The sequence below is a fragment of the Nuphar pumila genome, chromosome 11 (assembly GCF_984573655.1).
Source record: "Nuphar pumila chromosome 11, dmNupPumi1.hap1.1, whole genome shotgun sequence".
Classification (NCBI taxonomy): domain Eukaryota; kingdom Viridiplantae; phylum Streptophyta; class Magnoliopsida; order Nymphaeales; family Nymphaeaceae; genus Nuphar; species Nuphar pumila.
Genome location: NC_143259.1, coordinates 106,468,905 through 106,491,453, shown reverse-complemented (window position 1 = coordinate 106,491,453; position 22,549 = coordinate 106,468,905). Strand labels below are relative to the sequence as shown.

Genomic DNA, 22,549 nt, shown 5'->3' with positions numbered 1-22,549 from the left:
GGGTGACTTGTGTGCACCTCAGTTATGTCAGTTTAGATTGTCAGCATATAGTTTGGCTCTAACTAGCGATTGTTTGATCTCTGGTTTTATGAGTGTGTTGTATCACTCATTTTATTTAGCTATTATTATGTAGGATGCTTATAATTATGTTTATCCGTGATGGCCATCTATTTTTTAAACCATGGTGTTTCAAAATATTATTAAAATTGATATCCTTATTGATGGCATTAGTCTGTTTCCATTACAAGCTTTTTTTACCTTGGGTGTCTTTTTTTTTATGCATCTTATTTAAGTGTCATTATATGTAGATAAGAGATGTTTATTCACACCTTCGTGTGTATTTTTAGCTCATTAGTAGCATTGTGATTATACTCTTGATCTAGTCGATGATATACAAAAAATGTTTATACACACCTTTGTGTATGTCTTTAGCCCTTTAATGGCATTATGTTTATGCTCTTGTTCTAGTCATTGATAGACTTGATTTTTGAGGTTTGGAGGTCTTGTGAGGTGATTGTTTGTAGTGGTCAAACTATTGTTGAGGTTTGCAAAATATCACTTGCTATTTATGGGATTTTAATCTCTTCATATTTTTTGCAAATTAGTGTTGCAAATATCGTTCCCTTTGTTATGTGGCATTTTTAAAAAAATCTCTCCATGAAATTACTAAACTTTTACTACTTGTTTTTCCTTATATGAAAAATGTTTATTGAGAAAAATTCATGCATTTCATTGATAACATATATATGTATATATGTTTTAGAATTGTTATTTGGTTCTCTATACTTAAACTCATTCTAGGTTGTGAATGAATTCTAATAGATAGTGATTTATGAGATTACTTTCATTCATTATTATGCACATAAAATATATTATTATATATATATAATGAAATAAGAACAAAAGCAAACAAGAGCTTCTTATGGGCTTATAAGAACACAACCAACCCACAAAAGAACCACTATGGATCAATCCACACCACCCACACAAGGGCTAAGAGATAAAAATTAAAGCTTTTGTATTACACAATGCTTTGAGAAAAACATAAACATATACAAGGGGAGAACCCCTACTTATAACAAGGCAAAGAGATAGGGTGCAACCCAACTAGCTGTTGGGCAGAGCAGCTCCACCAGCTAGTTGGAGCTGTCCCAATCAAATGACATCTAAAAAGCAAAAACAAAAAACAAATAAAAAAATAAAAAGACAATCAGCCCCTAATGGGTTGACCTTTATTATGAAGTAAAAAGACCGAAGCTTACATACATATGGACATATGTATATATTAATACATATGTATAGATATACATATCTATATATACATATAAATATATGTATCTTAACACCTCCCTCAAACTCACGATGTAACAACCGAGAGTTTACCAAGTAAGAAGTGAAATACAAGAGATAGGAGCGCTTTAGTAAAGGAAGTTCGTTAGCTGATACTCATATGGTACATATGGCAACGTGATAGTCTTCTTCAGAAATTTCTCATGAACATAGTGGCAATCCATTTCAATGTGTTTGGTCTTTTCATGGAATGTATGATTGCTCGCAATGTATACTACACTCTTATTGTCACAACATAATCTCGAGGGTTCTGTAATGTGAACTCTCAAGTCTTCTAACAATTGTCTCAACTATACTGATTCAGAACTAATTGTCATCGTGGCACGGTACTCTGCTTCAATGGAAGAGAGACACCTTTTGTTGTTTCTTGCATCTCCATGAAATTAGAGTCACCTACAAAAACACAAGAATTAGTGGTTGAGCATTAATCATTCACATCCCCTCCTTAGTTAGAATCAGAATATGTAATAACTTCTAACGGGAAGGGGGGGAAAATAACCCATAATTAATACAAAATTTAATATATCTAATAATTCTCAGTACAACACTTATATGTATTGTAATGGGAGCATGCTGAAATTAACTAACAGAATGAATAACATGAGAAATATCATGACGAGTAATAGAGAGGCAAGATAAAGCTTCAATCATTTGTCTATATGGAGTTGGATCCTTCAGAAATTCTCCATCATCTTTTTTCATCTTTGCATAGATGACCTCTGAAGTATCAACTTGTTTTTCCTCTGAGAGTCATGATCGTTTGATGATATCTACTGCATACTTAGTCTATGATAACAAGTAACCACGACATGAGTAAGTCACTTTTATTTCAAGAAGGTACCGCAAAAAACCAAGGTTTTTCATATTAAAGTTGGTTTTGAGCACATCTTTGATATAACTAACTCTCTGCTTATCACCTTCTGTGATAATCATATCATCAACGTAGAGAAGCAATATCATCATTCTTGCATTACAAGACTTTTAAAATAATGCAGCGTCAATATAACACGATTTAAAACCAAGTTGTGTCATCACACTATTGAATCGATCATACCATGCCTTGGGGGTTTGTTTTAAGTCATGTGCTAAACATAATCTTGATGGGGAATCCATGTAAACTTTCTCATTGAGATTGTCATTCAAAAATGCATTTTTCACATCCATTTGAAAGATTGATCATTTTTTAATTGAGGCTATAAAAATAAGAGTTCTAATAGTAGTTATTTGAGCTACTAGAGCAAATGTCTCATCGTAGTTTATTACATATTCTTGACTATATTCTTTGGCTACTAGTCTAGCTTTATATCTTTTTAATGTCCCATTGCTTTTAGTTTTAATCTTATAGACCCATCTAAATCCTATAGTTTTCTTCTTTTTAGGTAGTGTTTGAATTTTTCAAGTTTTTGCCTTTTGTAAAGCTTTTAATTCATCGTTCATTGTCTTAATTCGTTCTTGATGATTTTTACCATTACGGTAAGATGATGGTTCTATATATGAATGTATAGCTCTCAGACATGCTCTATATTTAGGTTCAAAAGAATCATAGGATACAAATCTACTAAAAGCCTTTGAAATTCTTATGGATCTTGTAACACTAAAGAAATCTATATCGTGATTTTGAGAATATTTTTCTAAAGCACGTGGTGGATGGTCTTCGATTCATCAATTATAGGTTTGAATCTATGTCACAAGGACTCTTCTAACAGGGCATCGCACCCGCGTCGCACCCACACTCAGGCGGGTGCGACACTTGGACACAACTTCCTTTGTGTTAGGTGAAGTCAACCACACCGCGGTCCATTTTAATCCAAAAGTAGATTCAGTTAACCCTAATCAAGTTCATTTTTATCTATATTATATATATATATACATAAATGCACACAAATACACGTAGTGTTAACTTAAAACTGTTAAAAATTATATATATACTCCCTGCACCCAAGTTTTTTTAAAGTGCCGCATTGCCACATCCGCACCCATACCCACAGCTATGTGACATAGGTTTGAATTTTACTATGAGGTTGGTCTATATTATCAAGACCCTCATTTACATTCTCATGTGCATCATGAGTGTCCTCATTGTCACTCTCATGCACATCATGAATGTCATCACAACTATCATGCGCATTGGCAAGGTTAAAAAGAAAAGAAAAGTCACAATGCTCTTGGATTTTAGCTTTTTACCAAATCCATTTTCATTTTCAAGAAAAGTGACATTTATTGAGACATATGGTTTGTTCCTTTTAATTTCGTAACATCTGTACCCTTTTTTATTTTCGGCATAACCTAGGAAAACACAAGGAATAGCTTTTGAGAAAAGTTTGTCATTTTTGTCGGAGAGGGCAAAGCATTTACAACCAAAGATTCTCAACCTTTTGTAATTGGGAGATGTTTTAAATAATTTTTCAATAGTTTTTTAAGGCATTCTATTTATCAAATAAATCACCGTAAGAGCGGTTTCAGCCCAAAACATTTTTGAAACATGTCTTGATATAAGAAGTGTTCGAGTAGTCTCAACAATATGTCTATGCTTCCTTTAGGCTAGTCCATTTTGTTGAGTATAAGGATATGATTTTTTTATGAATAACCCTATGTAAGTCTTGATTTTTTTAAATCCTTTGATACAAATTCTTCTCCGGAATCAGTTCTAAAGATTTTAATATTAGTTTTAAATTGAGTCTTTGTATAACAATAAAATTTTTGAAAACAATCAAATACTTTAGATTTGTATTTAAGAAAATATATCCAAGAGTGTCTACTACAATCATCCACAAAAACAACATAATACGATACTCCTTCTTTGGATATAATCGGAGTCGGTCCTCATATATCTGAATGTACCAACTTAAATGGTTTCTTTGATATAAAGACTAGGCCCAAAAGGTAATGATTTCATTTTACCAAGAATGCAATCTTCACAAACAAAATCCTATTTTTTATAACTTGTAAGAAATGAAAATAAATGTAATTTTGTCACACTAGGAAGTCCTAGTCTCTTGTGTCAATTTTCTATATCTTTCTTTTCCACAAAATTACAAAAAGTATGTTTTGATAATTCAAGATTGTCCATAACATACAAAAGTATGTTTTTTCCTTCTTTTAGGGCAATAAGGCTTCATATGACCCGGTTCATTTCAATGATACCATATTAGTTTGCCGCTCTTCTTTTATTCAAGATCGCCTCTTTTGTCGTTTTGGCTCCTTCCATAATTATTGAAATTTCTTCCATTCTCATTATTTCTTTCAAAGTGAAGGGGCTTATAAGCCCTTGTGAGATTTTTGGGCCTTGACATAGCAAGCACGAATTCTTCTTCCTTTGAAGATGATGGTTTTTTCAACCTATTTTCCTCTACAGTTAATTCTTCAAGAGTTTCAACTATGGTAAGTATACCTCTTCTATGAAGAAGGGTCGATTTGGTTCCTTCAAATTCAAGTCTAAGCCCATTAACAAATTGGTAAAAATGTTCCATTTTAATTTGTTTTTCACGGAGTTCTAGATCTTGGGGGCAATGCAACTTTAGCTGTAGAAGAGCCAATGCATCCCAAAGAAGAGAGGGCATTGTAGTATTCCCTAATACTCATCTCTCCTTAGGTCATAGTTGTCACTTATTTTACATATTGCATATGTGAGCTATATCCTTGAGACGATATATATCTTTAAGATACTTCCATGCATCACTAGCAAAATCAAAATTTGCTAAGTTAGAGCATTTTTTGATGTCAACACTATTGATGAGCAATCCGATTATCTTGGAATGACCTATCCTCCATTCTTTCCATTTTTTTCATATTCGATGACAGCCTTGGACATCTCTTTTCCTTGAAGAGTCGCTACTTTTTCATTTTTCATCTTTGTAAGTATAAGTTTAGGCTCTCTTTCGGTGCCACCAACCAAACCCCATAGACCCTTTTCCTATATTTACTATGGATGCCCACATCACATAGTATCATTGCCTTACGGGAATTGAGACGACCACTTCTCTTTCATCTTCCATTTTTACAATAATGAGAGAGAGAGAAAAAAAAAGGTAGTAAGAATTTTGTTGAAGAGAACTTTGATGGTGTGATTCCCAATGCAACGATCGAGCGAACCGATACTCCACCAATCTCATAATCCTCCTCTTGGCCTTTTCGAATGAATCACAACCCAAGAGCAGCAAGGCAATACCATGTAATGAAATAAGAACAAAAGCAAACAAGAGCTTCTTATGGGCTAATAAGAACACAATCAACCCATAAAAGAACCACTTATGGATCAATCCATACCACCCACACAAGGGCCAAGAGATAAAAAATAAAGCCTTTATATTACACAATGCTTTGAGAAAAGCATAAACATATAAAGGGGAGAACCCCTATTTATAACAAGGAAAAGAGCACATTTGTGACAGTTGGGAGCAGCTCCAACAGCTAGTTGGAGATGTCCCAATCAAATGGCATCAAAAAAGCAAAAAACAAAAAAAAAATAAAAAATAAAAAGACAGTCAGCTCTTAATGGCTTGACCTCTATTACAAAGTAAAAATACCAAAATACCCAGGGGTATTTCAATTTACATACACACATATATATATATATATATATGTTTCAAATTGATTATATTGTTGATTGTTCACATTGTTGCATGCATAAATTTAATTAACTCCACTTTTTCTTGAGGGTTCCTTTTTAGTGTTATACTTTATATGCATGTTTTTGGTATAAATTGATGATTTGTTTTATTTGAAGAGATTTTCTAAAAATTTGGGATATTATTAATACATGATTGTTTATATCTTCTTAATAATTAATATGTTCTTTAGTGATTAAATTTTCTTATGATCAATATTTATGTTTTCTTGAAAAATATATTGATTTTGGGTTTATGATTGTATAAATTTGATTTCATAAAAAATTCTCTTTTGAGGTATGTTCCTCCTCCGATCTTTCTTAATGATTGTCTAATGTTTCTAAAAATTATTTTGTTTAAAAATTTTACTTGAGTGTTATTCTTGTTCAAAATATACATATATATTTTTTGAAACTTCATTATTATTTTGGTTAGAATACCTTCTTTTGTGTAGTTGGGACTTTTGTTTTGTTTTCTCTATAGGTTCTTAAAGATGTGACGGATTGAGAAAGGAATATCTTCAATGTGTCATGAAGATGGAGATAGCCGATAAAGGCGTTTGGAGATGATCACCAATAATGACATTTGAAGACTTGAATTTGTAATGTGTCATAAAGATGGAGATTTTCCTTAAAGACACTTAAAAACTTAGATCCTACCCATTGATTCTTTGTTGTATTTCCAAACTTTCAGTATATCACACCGTAAGTTTGAGGGAGAGTGTTAAGATATATATATATATATATATATATATATATATATATATATATATATAAATATATATATATATATATTATTTATAATAATGTAATAGATAAATATCCTCTAGGGATATTTTTGTCATTTTACTCATGTAATAGGGATTGTTCATTAGGAATAGTTTTTCCCTTTTTTATTTGTGTTTCCTTTTTTCTAATTTGCCCTTTTAAGCAAGGGCTCTATGGTCTTTTGACCATAGAGTCATTGGAGGCTCTCCAACGGTCATAAATATGACTGTTGGGAGCTCCCAACGACTATTGAGAGCTCTCTCTCTCTCTCTCTCTCTCTCTCTTGTAATGTGTATATAAAGGGGCTTTGTTCCCCCTCATTTGTCAATGCTTTTCTTAAGCATTCATGCTCAATAATATTAATATTTTTTATATTTTGTGTTCTCTTTAGTTCCTTAATGTCTTAAATGCACTTAGTGCTTGTGTTGTGCCTTTATGCTCCGGTGTTGTCCCTTGGTTGGACTTATGCATGTGCATATGCACTTTGTGTTTATGATCTTGTAAGCCCTTAAAGGACCTCATTTTGTATTTCTGCATATTTCATTACAGCATGGCCAAGTGCCTCCTATTTTCCTTATTGGGTCTCCAATGACGGGAATAAACTACCTTGCAGACATGTAGATGCATCATTAGTTGTCAAAAGTGGTGCCTAGGCATCACCTAGTCGCAGGGTCACCGCGTAGGCTTATGGGTCTAGGTAGTAGGGCCCTTTTTTCACATAAGTTGCCTAGGCGAAGCCTAAGTTGACCCCATCTAGGCCACAGGGACATGGTTGTCATTTTTAAAAAAATTTGCCTTCTTCCTTTCTTTTGTTTTTTTCTTTTTATACTTTCTCCCGCCCCAACAGTTTTCTTTTTTGTTCTCTCATTTTCTTCTTCTTTTGCTTTTCTTTTTTACCGTTTTTTTTTCTTTTGTTTTCTTCCTCCTTTCACCCCTTCACCTTCTCTTCTTCTTCCTTTTTCTCCTTTTTTTTTCTTCTTCCTCCTCTCACCCTTCCACTCGCTTCTTTTTTTTCTTTTTTCCTTCAGTTATATATATATATATATATATGAGAACGGGGTTCATTTTGTCCCCTTTTTCTTTAAGCCACCGTTAAGACCTTCCAAATATCAAAGTTTTAGGTGTTTTATTCTCAATTTGAACCATTAGATGTGTAATACTTATTTGTTGAGAAACAAACTTTGTTTCAAAATGATTTGATGTAAAAATGTGAACATTTTATCATGAAATTTTAATACGATATCGACGACGATTTTTTTGCCTCTTTAAAATACACATCTGAGCATAAAGATGCTTAATCAATTACATGTTCTTCATTCAGCAACAATCATAAACACATCTAATGGTTCAGATTGTGCATAAAACATCTAAAAAACGTGATTTTTAGAGGGTCCTAACAGTGACCTAACGAAACAAGGGCAAGATAACCCTCTCTCTCTCTCTCTCTCTCTCTCTCTCTCTCTCTCTCTCTCTCTCTCTCTCTCTCTCTCTCTCTCTCTCTCTCTCTCTCTCTTGGCTGGGGTATATAAGTGTTTAGGTCTCAGATTGAAGACAAGGAGAGTTTTGAAGGGGTGGGGAATGTTACAACCCCAAACCAATGGGATCGACCAAAGTAAGGAATAGTGGTATATAGGGTGATAAGGCTTGGACTTGGGTATTGTATTTGGGTTGTGAGTATAGGTAAGCAATCAGATCGGATTGCTTAGGTCCATATTCATGGTATAGGATGGGATTTTTAAATAAAAGGGGGGATTTTCTCTTGTAAGAACCTATCATCTATGTCACACGGACTCTTCTAACAAGGCACCGCACCCGCGTCGCACCCAAGCGGGTGCGACACTTGGACACAGTTTCCTTTGTGTTAGGTGAAGTCAACCACACTGAGGTTCATTTCTATCCAAAAGTAGATTCAGTTAACCCTAATCAAGTCCATATATATATATATATATATATATATATATATATATATATATATATATATATATATATATATATATATCCTCCTTGCACCCCACACCAAAGTTTTTTTAAAGTACCGCGTCGCCGCATCCGCACCCGTACCCGCACCTATGTGACATAGCCTATCATGAATATAACATTTTAGGGTGTTTGGAGGATGTTTTTCCTCTAAGTGAAACAATACTCTCTCTCTCTCTCTCTCTCTCTCTCTCTCTCTCTCTCTCTCTCTCTCTCTCTCTCTCTCTCTCTCTCTCTCTCTCTCTTTGTTACGATCCTCGATAGTAACAATGCTCTGTGGACTTATCATTAAATATGGCCCAAAACTAAACTAGTGAGTAGTGACCAATATGTGGTTTTCCTAAGCAACACAACGCAAAATTATGAACTCAGTTGTGGCAATCACTATAATAAAGCCAAGGAAGGAAAACACAGGTAAAGGAAAAAACCAAAAAGACAAACAAGAGAGAGCAACCAAAGTCAAGGTAGAAAAATGAATCTGAAGAGAGAGAGAGGCACTCACAGGGATGATGAAAGCTAGAGTCTTCCCAGAGCCAGTCTTGGCAGCGCCAAGTACGTCCCTCCCACACAAGGAATGAGGGAGGGTAGCCCTCTGGATCTCACTCATCACCGTGAACTCATCCCCTAGCCCATCCTTGGACCTCTTGGACAAGGGCAATCGGTCGAACCGCGTACAACCCACATAGGGGGAGAAGGAGTCCTTGCCCGTCTGACCCATGGGCCCATCTTCTGCAACACTGGAAACAGAGAGCGGGTTCGTCCCTGAATCAGGTTTCCCCCACTCGATCCACGACTCGAGCAACTCAATCTCCTCTACCTCATTGGTCATACCACCCTGCTTCTTACTGTTCCCGGGCTTGCGCTTCCTCATGATCGTGGTCTCCCGCTACAATTGATGCTGCGGCAGCGGTTGATGGATTGGAGGGAGATTAGAGATTGAGGGGCTCTCCACGAGAGTAGAGATAAATCACAAATTTGGGAAGCCCAGACTCGGGAGACGCAACAGCATTTTTTTCCAACAATATCGGGTGTGGTGAGACGACCGACGGACCCAGTGGAAGGCCTAATCCCTCCCTTTCTTTAAGTTTAACCCACTGGGGGGGATGGGCCTTCCTCTTCTTTTTTGGCTTCCTTGAGAGACGGTGTCTTCTTCTGTACAAGCAAAAAAGTTTTGGTTCTTTCAACCTCCACACGCAACAGATGGGACGTAATCGAAAAAAAATGGCCAAAAAGCAAAATCCAAACGATCTACGCGGCACTAAATTATATGCTTTCTAGTGCGAGAGGGGAAGCCACACTACGTTTTTTTATGCCAACGCCGGCGTATATAATCCATGGAGGAGGAGGAGAGAGAGAGAGACCTGAATTTTTAACCTCACGCAGTGCTAGCGAAAAGATTTGACATAAATCAACTCGATTTCGATTGATAATTAAACCCATGAATACTAAATGGATTTGCAAACATAAAACCTTGAACTACGCAGCAAAGCAAAACTACAAGATGAAACAGTTGGAAGAAAACGTATCAACAACCACATGGAATTCCTTTGGAGGTGATGGGTACTAAGAATAAGAACCAGAGAGTGAGCTGAATGAACTTACAAGTTCCTGTCAAAGACGCTCTATGCCATTTCTTCTTCTTCTTCTTGGTGGTTTTGTATGGTGTGGCGGTGGGACAGGAAAGTAATGAGGCAACTCCAGAGAAAAGAATGCGTTGATACGAAGCCTAGCCTGGCTTTTGTACTGGTAAGCGCCAAATGAAATGTGACCAGCGCACCCTCACCCTACCCTTCAAATTGCCAAAATTGTCCCACGAGTCACTCAGAGAGGGATAGTGAAAGGATCAGGTGCAATGTGAGTACACACTTCATGTGTGCTGCTACACCTAATCACCTTTCATTTGTGGGGCCCAAGCAACGATGATGGGTGACCATGTGCCTGTTTTGACAAACCGCCAGCTGACTTAAGCCGATCAGATAACAGCAAAAGCTACTCAACTTGGTTCAGCTTCTATAGACTTGTCCACATCATTATATATTGATCATGCATAAATTACATGTATTTTTATATAATGTATGCATGGATTTTATTGATTTTACTATTAAAATACTTATAATTGAGAAATTTTGATATTTTTATGTGTAAAAAGTTTTTGGTGTAAATTTTGTCCAAATCAGGTATAATTGAAGCATTCTAGAGTTATTTCAAAGTAATTGGAACAAAGATTCGAAGTCAAGATCCAAATCTTACACGTTCAAATCTCAAATTCTGGGCAAAAGTTAAAAGGTCTAAAGTACCCTCCATAAAGGGGGTCACCTTAGAAGTGTTATGAAATAATGGTATTTGTAGTATAGTTTTAGAAATAAGTATTACTTTTGAGTATTTTTTAAAATAAAATGTTAAAAGTGTTTTTAAAATTTTTAAAATTTTTTTTTTAGGTTATCATTATAAAAATTTAGAAATTATCTTTCTTCATTCTTTCCCAACGTGGGGAACTCTCTCTCCCTTTTTTTTCTTCTTTTTTCTTTTCTTCTTTCTTCTTCCTTGTTTCTTTCTTCCTCTCCACGTGAGTTTCATGTACAACAGTCATCTAGCATCACAGCTCATGTTGTGGGTAGCCTTTGAGACACAGTACCATCATAGGAGAGATCCGCTATTTTCTCAACCAAATCTAAAATTGAAAGCCACCATCAGTAAGTTCTTTCTTTTACCTCTTCTTTAGATTTTTATGGTGTCTTGCATGTAGATCAGATTTTATTTTTATTTTTTTACATATTTAGATCTACTATCTGAGATTTTTGTGCATTAAGATTGTTTAGTATCATTTAGAATCATTGTTTTATGTTTTAGAATTTTTATTTTTGCCGAAAAACTCTTTTCTTCACCGGTTGAATTTTCTGTGTAAGACCTGAATTTTTTAGTCTGATAAACAAACTGTTTCAGCTTATTCAAAAAAGGTTTAAGACTGAAATTTTAGTGTGTGTTATTGTATGTGTCAAGAGTATTTTCTTTAAATTTTAGCTCAATCCGACTAGGGGTTGGTATTTTACAGTCATTTTGCTGAAGCTAATTTTCTGGCTTTACAGAAATTCGACCTCTAGTTCTGAATTTTTTGATCTGATAAATAGATTATTTCGGCTGATCTAGAAGGAGTTTAATGCTGAAATTTTAGTATGTGTTAGATGTACATGTCTAAAGTATTTTCTTCAAATTTTAGCTCAATTTGACCAAGGGTTGGGATTTTATGACCATTATACTGAAGTTGGTTTTTTTGCTCTGTAAAAAATCGACTTTCGATTTTAGTTGTAGCGATTTTTGGAAATTAATATTATTTTTATTTTTTTTAATTAAGTATCTTGGAGTGTATTTGGTGAGTTTTTTGTGTCTTAATTGAGTTATTTTGTATGTGTCAAGTGCTAGTTTTCGTCAGAAAATCAGAACCTAAAGTTAAGTTTTGAGTGCTTAAGTTAAGTATAGTTGAGTCTTTGTCGGGTCACTAACATAGTATAGAAATAGTTGTCTTTTGAGTTTCCATTTTGTGTGATTGCAAGTAGTGGCCTCGACAAGCACCAAGGTGGACAAGGTGGTTGAAGTGGACGCACTAAAGTTCCTTGTACACAGGTTGAAGGACGCTAGCTCGTGGTTACATTTAGAGTTTTTATAGTTAGGGCATTAAGCCATTTCTATCATTTTCAAGTTGTAATCCATTTAAATTTTATTTTCACTCATGTTTTTCTAATAGGCTTTGTGTGTATTTGGTTTCATTTTTTATTTATTTTTTAGACAATAAAGAGTGTGCTTTATTTGGAATACTTGTTCTTATCTCGTTCCCTATGGTTCAACTTAGACTTCACCACTTTTGTGTGAGCCAGTTATTTAGATTTAGTGTGTGGTTTATACTTGATTATTATTGAAAATATCTTTTAAAATATTTTAAAAAAAAAGTAGACACCATATATTTTGTATATATAGCATTTCTGACAAAAACGACTTTGTCAGCTTATTTGGTAAAGTATTTTGCTTGTAACCACCAATAGATTAAGAGTTTTATTTTTAGTGTAGAACATGCATAACATTTTTCTTTTTTAAAGTAGACAAGCTGAACAAATGGCTTTCATCTCATTCAACTTGCTTAGCAGCCCTATCTAGCCTCATGTTAAATCATTGAATCACTTGAAATGTATTTTTGATTGCCTCAAACCTAGGGATGGCAGTGGACCAGGGCAGGTGTGAGGGACAAGCTCTCTAGCCCCATTTGTTCTCAAACTTTTGCCCTCCATCTCCGCTTCTAATCCCAAGGAGTTTGGTAGGTTTTGATTTTCATTTCTATTCTCAGTCTATTTCTTGTTTCATATCCTCCATCCCCGTCGCAAATGGGGCGAGTTTGAATGAAACCCCTTTATCCATTCGTGGTATAAAATTTAAATGGTTCTTTTTTAGAGTCATTAGAAGAAGTAAAGAGGAGATAAATGTGACTCATTTTTAGGGTTAGGAAGTAGGAACTTAAACTTAGATATATATAATTTAAATATTATTTTAAAATATAATAGGGGTATATTAGTAATTTTATTAATAAGGATCAGGGACGGGCCTGCGGGCCTTCAGATTATCCTTCATTTTTCCTTTAACATTCATTATTGTATTAAACACATTATCAAACACATTTTTCTCCACATGCATTACATCCAAATTATGTCGTATCAATAGGGCTGGCCAATATGGTAGTTCCCAAAAAATAGATTTCTTTGTCTAATTGTGATCCTTTCTAAGTCCAAGGAAGGGTGTCGGACTACGGGTATCTATTAATACATCTGAAAAGTATTGCAATCTTTTTAAAATCTCTATGCCAGACAATCTTGTGGGTGGACCTTCTATTTCAGTTGTGCCTGCTCGAAACACATTCATTTGTCGTCGGAGCGGATGGTCGCTGGGTCGAAATTGACGATGGCACTCAAACTAGCAAGGCTTCCTTCCATGCGTCAATCTAAAAGTTTTTGTATCCTCCATGCAGTACGGACATGCCAATCTCCCATGTGTGCTCCAACCAGATAACATACCATATGCAGGGAAGTCACTGATTGGCCATAGAACAACGACCTTCATATTGAAATTTTGTTTTTTGTGGGAATCATACGTGGTAACACCGTCATCCCACAGTACTTTTAGTTCATCAATCAATGACCTTAAATATACATCAAGATTTTGTCCATGTGAGGTCAGACCAGGGATCGATAGAGACAAGAAAAGATTTGGACGCTTCATACACAAGCTTGGTGGAAGGTTGTATGGAGTTACAAATACTGGCCAACATGAGTATGAAGTTGATCTACCCCCAAATGGATTAAATCCATCTGTACATACACCAAGTCTAACATTTCATACTTCTGTTGCAAAGTTCTGATGAGTACGATCAAAGTGCTTCCAAGCTTCCGCGTCAACAGGATGCGTGATCTTGTCTTCATCATGTTGAACTTTATTTGCATGCCATCTTATGTATTTAGTTGTCCTTGAAGACATATACAATTGTTGCGATCTAGAAGTGATAAGAAAGTAGCAGAGCGACTTGTATAAAACTTCTTTTGATCTCATGCTACTATTGCCTCTTGTCTTTGGCTTGAACCGAGAATGCCCACATGACAGGCATGATATGTTGTTTTCATGATCCTTGAAATACAACATGCAGTGATTTGCACAAACATCTATCTTTTTATACCTTATACCTAGAGCGTTGACCATAACCTTCGCACGATAGAAATTTTGTGACAATTTCTCATCTTTGGGCAACATACTCTTCACAATCATGCACAAACGGTCAAAACATGATTGACTCAAATTATACTCAGACTTCAAATTCATTAGTTGAAGAACTGCAGACAAGATAATGTGACTCTCGCAACCGTTCTAAAGTGGCTCATCAGCATCTCTAAGTAAATCATAAAATCTACTAGCTGCATCGTTTGGTGATTTTTCATCTACTGCAGTTGTTACAACACTAGGACCCATAGTAGAACCCAGTTTTGTTTCTGCGGCATCAAATATCAAATCCATATATGGATTATCGTGCACCACATTCACTCGTGCATCAAAATTGTTTCTAAATTCTTCACCATGAAATGTTCAATTCTAATAATCACCCATAAAACCATTTCTGTATAGGTGATGTCTAACGTCATAAGGTTCTATAAATCGATTATTCTTACAAATCTTGTACAGACACCTAATCCGACATGTGGGATCCACTGTACTAACACTTGCCGTTGCAAATTCAATAAAACTTTCAACATTATCCATATATTCATGCGATAACTCATTGTCAACTATCCTACAGTACATCCATTCACGGTTTGCAGTCATTTTGTCGTATGATGTTACAAACAGTATCCTAACCATTTAAAAGAGAATCATCAGAATGTTATGATGAAGAAAATATCAAATTTATTATGCAATATATGATGTCATACAATCACAAGAATTATGATGCATGCATTGATAACTTAATATTTTCATGTGCAAACTATTCATAACACGATACATTTATTTGAAGCATGCTTTTATTATACAATTTTACATGTAAGTCATAATCAAATTGAAAGTAACTACATGCAAGCATGGATACAATCACATCAAACATTACAATACATCAAAAACATTCATATCAAAAAAATGTCAAACATGTACCTGCAACAAACATACTCCAATATCCCGCTAACTACTACAATGCCTAGCATGAAATTCGTACTCCAAAAATAAGAACACTTTTATTCTCATACATTAAAATCATGTTCAGCATGATCTCAAAACTCCAACAAAGCAGTTCTAGATATCAACAACTAAGTGAGTGTGTGAATAGTAAAGTGTTGCATTCAATAAATTAAATAACATGTGATGCGCTTGCATCACTTACTCACCACGGGTATTTACCCGATTTGCATTATTTTTGTCACTTACTTACCACAGGTGGCGGGGCACAAGCGGGATCCGTTGAGAAATCTGCAAGAGACACTGTGTTAAAATGAAGTTACCATCTGCCGAAAGGAAAAAATTTAGAATAAATATCGAAGTCGGATAGGATTTCGGTGAGGCAGAACGCCTCCCAGGCGTCGACCACCTCTCCGTTAGGCCCAACAGGTTTTCAAGTTCGGTCGGCTAGTTAGTAGGCCAACAATGTACGACAGCAGCACGAGGTCTCCGGAGGCAGCGATCGTCCCCCAGAGCGGCAGGCATGGGGTGATGCCGTGGTTCAGGAACCCGACGATCGTCGGGTGCCCCTCAGTCTGTCGCCCTCCCTGTCAAAAAAAAAAAATGAGGTAGGAGGGGCGACCCCCTACCAGAAAAAAAATGAGGCAGGGGGGCGATCGCCTGCCCGAATAAAAAAATGAGGCAAGGGGGGCGACCCCCTGCTGGAAAAAAGAGGCAGGGGTCCCCCCCTGCCAAAAAAAAAAAAGAGGCAGGGAAAAAATGAGGCAGGTGCCCCCCCTGCTAAAAAAAAAAGAACGAGGCAGGGGGGGCGACCCCCTGCCGGAAAAAAAAAATGACCCACTTACATGGGAGACGTCGGGCGACGGAACGAGGGGCGATGGGTCGGGGAAGGGACGGGCGGCGAAACAGGGGCGATGGGCCGGGCGACGGACCGGAGAGCGACGGGCGGCGGGCCGGAGAGTGCATCGGGCGGGAGAGGGCGGCGACCGAAGGAGTGCGTCAGGCAGGAGAGATGAAACAGGAAAGAGAAAGATGGGTTCTGATTAGGGATTTACGGAAAACTTAGGAACGGATTTGGCGACGGGCTACTTCCGTCGCAACTCCGTCGTAAATTTACATGACCAGTTAGCAACAAAATATTTCTATCACTAACGTCGTCGCTACGTAGCGACGAAAAAACCTTCGTCGTCAAATCCGTCACTAAATGCTGCAGGTATTGCGACAAAAACCTGACGTCGCTAAGCCGTCGCTAATTAGCGACAGATTTGGCGACTGAAGTTTTTTCTGTCGCTATTTTTGTAAATATTACGGATTTTAGCGACGAATTTGTTTCTCTCGTTAATCCACCGCAAAGTTGCAACAGAAAAAATATGTCGCAAACTTCCGTCGTTAATGGCCATTTTTCTTGTAGTGGTACCTGGCCCCGCATCCAGCACCAGACTTGGGTGTGTCAGATGATATGTGATATAGGGGATGCCAGTTTCAAAAGTCCATTTGAAGCTCATTGCCTTCGATTTGGCGGAGGGTTTGGACCTATCGACATCCTGCTCCTGGATGCCACCATCTTTGCTTCTATGGCTCAGGATCTAGGGAAGAGATACACTTCTTTTCATTGATTCCTCCATGATAGGTGACTGCTCTGTTTCTCTTTCTTGTTTTTTTGTTTTAACCCAAGAGTACACAATTTTTCAAAATGGAAGGAAAAGGCTTACACCAAGCCTAAGGTTGACACAATCACCCAAAGCCAAATAGAGGAGAAAAAAAAGGGTGAGTGTTTCAAGTGTGGAGAAAAGTAGCATCTGGGCCACAAATGTCAAGCTATGAGAATTCTCCAAATAGTATAATCGGATGAAGAAGAATCCAAAGACACTAGTGAAGAAGTCATAAGCGAAGAAGAAGACAACCCAAACATTGAGTATCATGTCTTATCGGGGATTTCGAGTCCCCATTCTATGCGCCTAGATGGAAAACTGAATGGCCATGAAGTGAATGTCCTTATAGATACGAGAGCCACTTATAGTTTTATACAATATGAGGTGGCATTAAAATAGGAATGTCTTATGAAGAAACATCCACTCTTTGAAGTCATCATTGGAGATGAAGGGTGTCTAAAGTATGTGCATGTATGTCAAGATGCATTCCTATCCTTCTAACAAACCAACTTCAAGGCTAATTTGTATGTCCTTCCTATCAAGGGAGTGGACGTAGTCTTAGGCATGAGTTGGCTAAAGAGCCTTGGGAGAGTCTCATGGGACTTCAAACATGAAAATGTCTTTCCAAGTGGAGACAAAGAAGTGATGCTTAAAGCTCATAAAGCTAAAGAAAGAAATGAGGTGGATGAGAAAAGCTAAAGCAAGAAATGGGGTGGATGAGAAGAAAGCCTTAAAACTCTTTCAAAGTTCTCAATGTGCGGCACTATGTATGGTTCAAAAGATTGAAGATCAGTTAAAAGAGGAGGAGCTGGTACCTCCCCCACATAGCTTGAATTTTAGAGGAATTTGATGATGTATTTCACAAGCCAAAGAGCCTACCTCCGCCACACACATATTATCATTGCATTGAGTTGGCACCCAACTCTATGCCAATAAATGTTGGACTATATCGGTATGTGGTATCCCAAAAGATGCTATTGAAGAACTTGTGAAAGAAATGTTAGACAATGGGATCATTCGGGCTAGCTCAAGTCCTTTCTCTTCACCCATTTTACTTGTAAAGAAGAAAGATGACTCTTGAAGATTTAGAATAGATTATAAAGCTCTCAACATCATCACTACAAAGGCTAAGCATCTTATTCTGGTGATTGAAGAACTCTTGGATGAATTACATGGGGTGAAGTATTTCACCAAGCTTAACTTACGAGCAGGTTATCACCAAATTCGCATGGCCAAAGGAGACATCCACAAAATAGATTTTCACACCCATGATGGGCAATACGATTTTCTTGTTATACCGTTTGGCCTCACCAATGCATTGGCTACATTCCAAAGAATAATGAATCACATCTTCCGGCCCCGTCTTTGGAAACACATTTTAGTTTTCTTCAATGATATACTTGTATATAGTAAAGAGTGGAAATAGCACTTGGAACATGTGAGGGAAGTATTGCAGTTCATGAGAGACCATACTCTCTATGCTAAGAAGTCAAAATGTTTATTTGGGCATGAACAAGTCTCCTACCTTGGGCATATTGTCACACAATCAAGATTAAAGGCAGATCCCGATAACATCAAGCAAATGATAGAATGGCCTCTAGCTACGACACTCAAGGCCTTACGGGGACTTTTAGGCCTAATCGGTTATTACCGAATATTCGTTAAAAACTATGGGTTGAATGCAGCTCCACTCACTATGATGCTTCCCAAAAATGCATTCACTTGGATGCCTAAGTCAAGAGGCGCTTTTGAGACCCTAAAAAAGGCTATGATTAGTGCATCCGTCCTCATTCTTCCAGATTTCTCATAAATGTTTGTCATTGAAATGAATGCTAGTGATGTTGGCATTGGCACAATACTTATGCAAGGTGAGCATCTTATAGCTTACATGAGCAAAACCATTATCAAGAAAGGTAACACTCAAAGTGCTTATGATTGAGAAATGTTAGCCATTCTTCTCGCCATTGAGAAAAGGTGACCTTATGTATTGATAAGAAGGTTCTTGGTCATGATAGGAGCTTGAAATATCTTCTTGACAACCATGGATTATAAAATTACAAAGTTATGACTTTGAGTTAGAATACAAGAAAGCAACGCACACTGGCTGACACACTTTTCTAGAGTTCATGAAGAGCAGCTGAACAATATTTAGATTGGATTGCTTGTGGACAAGGACAAGGGAGCATGGTGGACTGAAAGGACCCACACAGATGCACCATTCAGTTTGGCCCTGTGCGCACCCGCACAGGCCTAGGCCGACCATGGTGCACATGTGCAAGTCAATGCAACAACACACAACGGACACAGGGAGAGAGCGCGTGAGTAGACGTGTGACATGGTGCATGACAGGGCGCCAAAGTCAACACCTCCACCTCAGCACCTTGTGGATTTTCCACAAAAGGCCATTTAGTTGAGAAGCAGAACATGTCATGCTGAACATGAGCTTTTTGCTCATGCCGACATTGTGGCCATCTGTTTGCATTTTGGATGAATGCCACGTAGCATATAACTGTTCTGTTGACTTTTTAACTTTTCAAAATACAAAACGGACGGCCACGATGTTGGCATGAGCAAAAAAGTTCATGTTCAGCATGACCTGATCTGCTTCCATTTAGTTGAGGTAAACAACTTACCACCTTTGGTTTTGCACTTTTTTAAGTGGATTTGGTTTTGGTTGTTTGTAAACCACTCATGAGGAGTATAAATACCTCAAGTAGTGTCATTTGTAGAGGATTTTGAAATTTGAATAAGAAATTGTTCCCTTCTTTGGAGAAAAATCTCTTAGGCTACTCAAAATGAGTAGAGGGCTTTAAGCCTTAGGCCAATCGAGTCCTTGAGACTCAATTGGAGGAGTCGACCTCACAAGTGAGCTATGCTATTGACATGGCGCAGTGTCCGATCGACACTTCGGCAAGTGTAGGCGCACATCACGCAAGCTATGGCCTTCTCCGACGTGTTTGAAGAGACTCCAAGCCTCTCAGGCGCTTCTACAAGGTCGAGCAATGGATTGATTACTGAATTGAAGAGGACAGACTATAGAAACTCTTTATTCAACATCTTCTTGGTGGATTTAGTGTTAAAGGTGAGAGATCTATCAAAACTGAGTTTAATTGATGAATAAATGTGTAATTGAGCTATAGATCTTGTGAATAAATGTATATCGGATGTTCTGAGAGAAATTTGAGCTAAATGTATGTGTAATTGAGGAGAAATGACTCGAACTAGCCATCTGCCAAAAGTTCTCAAGTAGTCGGCGGTAGATTTGAGCATAGAAGTCCAGATCTAGAACGATTCACAACTTAATTGTGAAATTCGACCCCAGATTCAAGTTCTTCAGTTCGAGAGTTCCAATATCAAGTATTTGAACGCTCGATTTGATGGAGAATTGTCGTCGGAATCATCATTTGAAGTTCAGCGGTCATCGGATTTCGGCTAGCTTTTAGACGACTTTGATCGCCATTTCCCAGCGATCTGTTTGTGCATTTTTGGCGTTCTGATAATTTTTGTTGGCAACATGTATGTGATCTTCAACGTTGTATCATGCATTTTGTGATTCAACGTACTTCATTTTCAAGAACTGCACACACGCACATTTAGTCCCTACACAGGCATGTGCCATTCACGGTGATGCCTTACACCTTGGTTGTCATTTTTTGGCTAAACATCGATGTTCTCTTCAATTCTACAGGCACACCTTGGGTGCTGGTCCAATTGGTCCAGGGTGATTCTCAAGATTCACATCCTATCCTATGGCTCCTTTGTAAACTCAAGGTTCAGTCTGTGCACAACAGAGTGCATGCCTGCACCTAGTGCTCCTGTTCCTATGCTGCATCCACCCACGGCAGAGCGTTTGCACACTCCTTGTGTTGTGCAATCTATGCACCCTTGACAAGTGGCAGCCCTAGCTGAGTAGCCACTCAGTTGAGCCACACCTTAGGGTCGAATATCCCCACAAAGCTTTGTGTGATGTGGGTGATTCCACTAGGCATCGAAGGTCACTTGCTTGGTAGACTATCCCGGGCGGTTAGTACTGGTGAGTCCCTTGCAAGGGAGGCATTATAGCATACCTTAATTAGAGTGCGCAGTAAAAGAGGAGACAACACCTGTGGTTGCAGTAAGCCCACGCGCGCGTGCTACCGCGGCACGGGTTCAGCCCAGAGCACAGGCCTGTGCGCGTCCTATTTGGACCAGTCAGCTTGAATGAGGCATATCCAGAAATCCATGTGTGCATTTTGACTAAATTTTGGATATGATGTGCTCAAGACACTATATTTGAGTGTGTCCAAATTTGAGGTCACCGGAATTCCGTAAGTAGGGTTTGCATGCCCAAAGTGACCAAAATAGCCTTATAACCTAGCTTTAGAGCTAGCCGCACCCCCCTATTTGCCTTGTATTTGCTTTTGTTGGTGTGGTTTGTGAGGATGGACCCTCTTGTGCAGGTTCCCCGATGTCTGTGCATGCGCACAAGAGTACAGGCCACTTTTTCCCAGTCGAGCTTGGCCTTTGACTTCTGCATCACATTAGTGTGTTTTGAGAAAAAACACACTCGAGCCTATGTCGTTGCCACGAGTACCTAAGCAGGTCCCATCAATTGGTATTAGAGTCGATCAAGGCTCAAACATGCCCATAGAGTATGAGAGGGCTACACACGAATTGTTGAAAGAAACAAATATGTGGACACTTGAGCGAGTAACTTCTTTGGAGCAAAACTTGGATAATCGGTTTGCGGGTTTAGAGGACTCCATTCGAGAGCTTACACACTCTATGACAATTATGATAGAGAGAACCTAAGAGAGAGGTACTCCGTGACATTCTCATGAGCCAAGAGGTAGACAAAATTGACACGTAGAGGAGCAATCTGTGCATGACGAGTCCCCTTGAGAACGAGAGGATGAGTATGTTTGGAGGACGTTTCTCCTCGAAGTGAAACAATCTTTTCTCTCTCTTCTTCTCTCCATCTCCCTCTCTACCCTTGTTACCATCCTTCATCGTAAGAATGCTCTATGAACATACCATAAAATATGGCCCAAAACTAAACTAGTGATCAAATATGTAGTCTTTCCATGCAACACAACACAAAATTATGAACTCAGTTGCAACTGTCACGGGCTTATTTCTTTTATAGGCCAGCACGACGTGATGGTCCTTCCTTACCGTCGTAAGCCTTTCGGTCTCTCACTCACATCTAATTTGTCACAGCCATAAAATGCTTTGCAAACCCGCGATGTGCCAAACTGCCCAATCTGGCTAGCCTAACGACCAAAGGCTGCGCACCAACACTTTTTCATGTGCTGAATCATTTTCATTGGCCCTGTGCACCACCTCGTGCGCAACAGCCTAGCGGAAGCTGATCAAATGCATATTCTATATAATCCATGTCACTTAGTGCATAGTCATCCCATGTCAGCTATCACTTCCAAAAATGGTACAAACTTGCCTTAGCCTTGCGTGCCATGGAGTGTATTGCGATTCCATGCACACACCACAACAAAACCTC

General features: G+C 37.9%; 1 protein-coding gene across 1 annotated transcript in view; it reads right to left on the bottom strand.

Annotated features, from left to right (window-relative positions):
• Positions 1 to 10,397, bottom strand: part of LOC149822704 (DEA(D/H)-box RNA helicase family protein) — a 30,443-nt gene extending 20,046 nt beyond the window's left edge. Inside the window, exons 1-2 of the mRNA XM_089980000.1 lie at positions 10,304 to 10,397; positions 9,204 to 9,853 (exon numbers count right to left, since the gene is read on the bottom strand). Coding sequence (XP_089836126.1) covers positions 9,204 to 9,572 — 369 coding nt within the window. The 5' untranslated portion in view covers positions 9,573 to 9,853; positions 10,304 to 10,397. The remainder of the gene's footprint in view (positions 1 to 9,203; positions 9,854 to 10,303) is intronic.
• Positions 10,398 to 22,549: the final 12,152 nt, after the last annotated feature.